The sequence below is a fragment of the Chionomys nivalis genome, chromosome 11, assembly GCF_950005125.1.
Source record: "Chionomys nivalis chromosome 11, mChiNiv1.1, whole genome shotgun sequence".
NCBI lineage: Eukaryota > Metazoa > Chordata > Mammalia > Rodentia > Cricetidae > Chionomys > Chionomys nivalis.
In genome coordinates, this window is record NC_080096.1 from 36,099,792 (window position 1) to 36,106,164 (window position 6,373).

At 39.9% G+C, this 6,373-nt stretch overlaps 1 protein-coding gene across 1 annotated transcript; it reads right to left on the reverse strand.

Moving 5' to 3' along the window:
• Positions 1-1,190: 1,190 nt before the first annotated feature.
• Positions 1,191-4,257, reverse strand: LOC130884339 (selection and upkeep of intraepithelial T-cells protein 7-like). The gene is made up of 3 exons (XM_057785443.1): positions 4,173-4,257; positions 1,838-2,188; positions 1,191-1,498 (listed from the first exon to the last, which is right to left on the reverse strand). Exons 1-3 carry the CDS (start codon positions 4,255-4,257, stop codon positions 1,191-1,193), a joined length of 744 nt encoding a protein of 247 aa, XP_057641426.1.
• Between the last annotated feature and the right edge of the window lie 2,116 nt (positions 4,258-6,373).

A 6,373-nucleotide genomic window follows, 5' to 3' on the forward strand; every position in this document is an offset into this window, starting at 1 on the left:
CAGTGTATTGTGTTTAAGGGATATAAAAATTAACTGTGGATCTGAAAAAGCACAGATTTTTATTCATAGTGATCTTTATCCCTAAAACTAAAACTGCTTTAGCATTCTCAGAGTTGAGAGATGTAAATTCAACAACTGTAAAATAAGAAATAAGCTGTGCATAAAAGCAGGAAATGAATATCATTTAATTTTAACTGAATTCTACTTGTTACTTAGGAATAAAGTTAGGTGGAAAATGCCTTAATGATTCTATCTTTTTTGGATCAGTTACCTGATTTCATGAAGCAAAAAACTAAAACATAAAATGAAGATAAAAAACATGTTATTGAAAGGAAAATGTAAATTAATTTCTCCATGTTATTCTCAAACAAGGCATCTGTGAAAAAAAAAAGAAGAGAACATTTTTAAGATACACATATTAAAGAGCCACACCAGACCAGGAAGCTGCTGTCAGGAGAGCAGGTTCATATCCTGCAACTCTTCCTAACCTTATCTCCTCCCTTCCGATCTTTCTCCTGCTCCATCTCTCTCCATTTCTCCTTCTCTCTCTCCCTCTCTCCCTCCCACTCCATCTCTCTCCATCCCACCCTTTCTCCATATCTTCTTCTCACCCCATCTCTTTTCTTTCCTCCCTCTCTTCCTTCCTTCTCTCTCCCACTTCTCTCTCCCTTCTTCCTCCTTTTCTTCATTCCATTTCTTTCTCTTTGATTCCTCCTTCCAATCTCTCTCCATCCCTCTCTCACTTCCTTTTTTCCTACCTTTCCCAGTTTTTGTATCTGACTCAGAACTACATACTGGTAGACCTGATTTTGAGGCAACTACAGAGAAAATCTATGTGACAATAATCAATGTGTCCTAATGACTTAGAATTTATAAAAACCCATAGAGTATGGTTATTTTTCTAAGAAGAGAAAATAGTTCAAAATTATCAATACCATTTTTATGTTACTGAATTAGCATCTTGTTAAACTTACACATAAGTAGATAATTTATTGAGATATGTCTCTAGAGTTCTAATATATGCTTAATTATAAATTTCCATTCTTTGACTTTCTTCCAATACACTGCACTTATCATTTGTCTGACCAAAACCAGTATCAATGATAAAGAGGTACAATCAAAGGATGCTCTGCAAGGCAGTAAGTCCTTTAATGGAGACTGGTTTATTCTATGTACTTTCAAGTTGATAATTAACCTCTCATGACTGAGTACTTACTTGGTAGGATGAGATTTGTTTGCTTCTCTTCACCCGTTAGAGGGTTTAGAACACAACACGTAATACTTTTCTGTGACTGATTTCTGAGAAGAAGAGTCATCTTGATGCGGAAAAATCTGTCTTCATCCTGGAAGTATGAGAGGGAAGAGTACGGAACTACCTCCCCTTGACTGTCTCTCCACTCCATTCGGGGCTGTGGGAACCACCCCTCTGTAAAGCAACCCACACTGGGTTCATCATTAGCAGAACTCTCCACATGGATTTGTGTCTTCAATCCAAATGCTGGCGGAAAGGACAAGAAGATAAAAGCAAAGTAATTATTCTGAAACTGGACTGACAGGTTGGGAAAAAAGAAGCCTCAATAATATGTTCTGCAGTCTAATATCACAAATGAATTAACTTCCATCCATTATTTTCAAATTAGGCTAATTTGCTACTATGTGATGTCTATTTTCTACATAGTGTATTTTTTGAGATAGATGTGTGACTTTTACTCATTACTTGGCTATTTTAAAAACTTTAAATATGAAAAAGCCTTAACAAACCACCAAGACAATTTTCAAGTATTTCAGTTTATTGGGCACAAGGACAGTGATATACTATATTCCACAAACAACTTACCTGCCACACTGAGGTTCATGCTGACCACATCACTGAAACCACTATCATTAAATAAACATTGGTAAGGTCCATCATCAGAAATTGTAATATTATGAATTCTGAGCGCCACTTTGCCCTTCCCAATGGCCTCTTTCACAAACACTGTACGATTCGCATATTCAGGGGCAGCTTCTCCATTTACCCCATGGTGGCCACCTCTGTACTGATAAACAAGTTTGTAATTGTCACTCCTGAGCCAGCGCACCTCCATAGACTCCACACTACGTGGTGGGGACACCTGGCAGCTGAGCTCGGCCTGCCCTCCTACCCTAGCCACCAAATGTCCAGTGGGAGTAGTCACCATCAGATTCTCTGTGGAGAAAAATTGAAAATCAAAATCAATCTGAAATTAGCAAGACTTTGTTGCCATACACTCCTTAGTAGAGCATATCAAATCCTGCCCACAAGGCTCAGCTGATCTAAATATTCAACTCTGATTACATTGCTTTTTATCTTTCAATATTTTTGAATACTAATGCTAGCTCATTCTTTAAAATAGATTCTAGTGAAGTAGGAATTCCCAGTGATCTGTCTCACTACTTAAGAAATGTATGGGAAGGCCAGACAGTGGTGGCGCATGCCTTTAATCCCAGCACTCGGGAGGCAGAGGCAGGCGGATCTCTGTGAGTTCGAGACCAGCCTGGTCTACAAGAGCTAGTTCCAGGACAAGCTCCAAAACCACAGAGAAACCCTGTCTCGAAAAACAAAACAAAATAAATAAAAAAAAAATTGTATGGAAGAAACTGTGTCTGGTATAACTGTGTTGGAATTCTGAAACCTACAGAAGGCTGATTGTCAGTTTCCGTGATAGTATATATTGACAAAATACCTAAGAAAATAATTTTAATGAGAAAATATTGCTTTGATTCCTGGTAGCAGAGGCTTCACTTCATGGTAGGTGTTTTTCCACTGTTTCTCAGCCCCACTGAGACAGAATGTCGACCTGACTTAAATATCAATTTCTAAGGTAGATATGGAAGAGGAAGACAAGGAAGGAAGGCAGGAAGAAAGAAACACAGTGAAGCTCAGACAACTCTGTGGGTAAGGGCAATTGTTAGCAATCCTAATGAGGTGAGTTCAGTTCCTGGAGCCCATAACGCAGGAAACAGCCAACCTCTGTGGGTTGTCTCTACATGCTAGGTCCTGACAATTCCAGACTGTCTGTGTGGTTTCACTTGCTCTGTCATTATGTACTATGGTTTTGATTCTCAGTGTGTCCTGGAAAGTTTTATTGGAAGACAGATAAATGCTAAGATCAGTGTACCTAGATGGTATGTTTTAATGATGTCATACTAATGTGTGATGTGTGTTGGGGAGAGAGGAAACTTTCTGCAGTTTCATGATTTGAGTTCTGCCTATAAGTGAACCCGTGTCTTTGGGTTGTGACCCTTCTTGAAGTTTTTCAAGGTCTCTGTCTTCTAAGAAAGACAGGACAGAAAAAGGTGACTTGAATTCAGTATTACCCTTCTTTCTCCCAGGTCAGTTCAGTCAGGGCATAAAATTCAACAGATAATGCTGTGGGGAAACAGTTCATTTTGAATGCAGAACTAATTAAGGTGAACCTATTTCAGAATGGTTACTTTTTCCATCACTCTCTTCTAACCACTAGAACCCGGTAGAAACATGGGAAGTAAAAGGTAATGACCAATGCCTACCAATGATGGGGTGTTTCTGGTTAAAATCATTCTGCATTGAGGCTTTAGTAACTCAGTGATTCCAGCTCATATTTTTCTTGTTTACCACTTATTTCCTCAGATCTTTCTTCTCTTCTAAGACATTCCTGACCTGGTAGATTTCTACTCCTTTCTGGCTCTCTAGCTGAGGGACAGTTGGTAGACCCTGTAATCTTACTCCTTTTTTTTTTTTAAATTTTTATGGCAGTCTTTTTTTTTTATTGAAAAAAAATTTCCACTTCCTCCCCGCCTCCCATTTCCCTCCCCCTCCTCCCTCCCCTCTCCCCCTCCCCCCACTCCTCTTCTCCTCCCTCTCCAGCCCCAAGAGCAGTCAGGGTTCCCTGCCCTGTGGAAAGTCCAAGGTCCTTCCCCCTCCATCCAGATCTAGGAAGGTGAACATCCAAACTGTCTAGGCTCCCACAAAGCCAGAACATGAAGTAGGATCAAAACCCCGTGCCATTGTCCTTGGCCAAGAGTCGTTGATCTCTTTTTGACTATTTTACTTGATATTGCAAAGAAGTGATTTTGTTAATCTCTTTCAATAACAAACTGGACACTAGAAGTCTATCTTGCATCATTTTTATAATTGAAATGGTTTTTTTTAAAAAAGTAAGTATTCTTACGAGAAGTCGATGCTAATGCTATCACTTGCAGGAAAGTGAAGCACACATGATATCCAGAAAAACAGGAGTCTGTGGGCTTCATCATATCTGAAAAGGTCAATATAACAAGATAAGAAACAATGAGATATGAAGTATAGATTGTCTAGACACACACAATTAATTCATAATTTTAAAAAGAGACAACTTTAAAGTTCCATTAAGAATAAATTTCACCAGCTGGGGACATATTCCTGGACACCTGCGAACCCCTCAAGAGTCAAGTCTCTTGCCAACCCTCAGATGGCTCCCTTAGATAGGATATATACTTCGCTGCTCCCGTATCCTCCCTTCCTATATCCCAACCATCCCAATCCCCCGAGCTCCTCCCATCCTCCCCTTCTCATGTTTCTCATCCCATTTCCCCTTTGCCCCATGCCACCTCACCTGCAAGTTCCCAGTTTTTGCCCTGCAATCTTGTCTACTTCCCCTCTCCATGCGGATGACTATATGATTTTCTTTGGGTTCACTTTCTTATTTAACTTCTCTAGGATCACAAATTATATGCTTAATGTCTTTTATTTATGGCTAGAAACCGATTATGAGTGAGTACATCCCATGTTCCTCTTTTTGGGTCTGGGATACCTCACTCAGGATAGTGTTTTCTATTTCCATCCATTTGCACGCAAAATTCGAGAAGTCATTGTTTTTTACTGCTGAGTAGTACTCTAATATGTATATATTCCACATTTTCTTCATCCATTCCTCCATTGAAGGGCATCTAGGTTGTTTCCAGGTTTTGGCTATTACAAACAATGCTGCTATGAACATAGTTGAACAGATACTTTTGTCATTTGATGGGGCGTCTCTTGGGTATATTCCCAATAGTGGTATTACTGGATCTTGGGGTAGGTTGATCCCAAATTTCCTGAGAAATCGCCACACTGATTTCCACCTTGGGCAACTAAGGAGAGGGAACCTGAAATGACCCTATCCTATACTGATGAATATCTTGCATATCACCTTAGAACCTTCATCTGGCGATGGATCGAGGTAGAGACAGAGTCTCAATTTGGAGCAACGGTCTGAGCTCTTAAGGTCCAAATGAGGAGCAGAAGGAGGGAGAACATGAGCAAGGAAATCAGGACCACGAGGGATGCACCCACCCACTGTGACAGTGGAACTGATTTATTGGGAGCCCACCAAGGCCAGCTGGTCTGGGACTGAATAAGCATGGGTTGATTCTGGACTCTCTGAGCATGGCGGACAATGAAGGCAGATGAGAAGCCAAGGACAATGGCACTAGGTTTCGATCCTAATACATGAACTGGCTTTGTGGGAGCTTAGCCTGTTTAGACGCTCACCTTCCTGGACGTCTTCCCACAGGGCAGAGAATTTGGACTGCTCTTCAGTATCGAGAGGGAGGGGGAATGGTGTGGGGGGAGGAGAAGAGGAGTGGGGATAGGGGGAGGGGAGTGGGGGGAGGGGGCAATATTTGGGAGGAGGGGAGGGAAATGGGAAACAGGGAGCAGGTGGAAATTTTAATTAAAAAAAGAATAAAAAATAAATAAAAAGGAAAAAAAGAATAAATTTCACAGTGCTGAAAAAAGAGATTGTTATCACACATGTTTCTGATCAGAGGAGAACTCATTACCCCTCTTGTTTACACTCTGTGGTTACTTTAACCTTTTAACCAAATTTTCTAAGTGAGCACTACCCCCAGTAAATGTATTTAACAAACAGTGGAAGAAAAATACTTAAAGTAAATTAATGCATTTATGAAACAAAAACAGGCAGTCTAAAGGCATGCATGCATTAATGTGAAGGAAAATCTAAGAAAAATATCTGTAGTCCATGTATTGAAAAAATAAATTGAAATCAAAGTGTGAGCAAAGGAATGACATTTGTTAACAATTATATATATAATATATATATCATTTCTAATCAGTGGAACAGTGTTTAAACCTGTTAATTGGCAATTTTTTTTTGAGACAGGGTTTCTCTGTAGCTTTGGAGCTTGTCCTGGAACTAGCTCTTACAGACCAGACTGGCCTTGAACCCACAGAGATTCGCCTGCCTCTGCCACCCTAGTGCTAGGATTAAAGGTGTGTACCACCACTGCCCTGCTTAATTAGTAATCTTTAATGGTAATTTGAACTTTAAATATGAAAATGTTTTGTGACTATGTTGTTGATAGTCTGAAAACAAAACTGAAAACAAAAAAC

Excerpts from the sequence above, each read along its gene's own strand:
- LOC130884339 (XM_057785443.1), bottom strand. The coding sequence starts at position 4,257 with ATGATGAAGCCCACAGACTCCTGTTTTTCTGGATATCATGTGTGCTTC. Across the intron at positions 2,189-4,172 it reads AGCATTAGCATCGACTTCTC|AGAATCTGATGGTGACTACT; the intron begins GTAAGAATACTT and ends TTTTCTCCACAG. Across the intron at positions 1,499-1,837 it reads CATGAACCTCAGTGTGGCAG|CATTTGGATTGAAGACACAA; the intron begins GTAAGTTGTTTG and ends CCTTTCCGCCAG.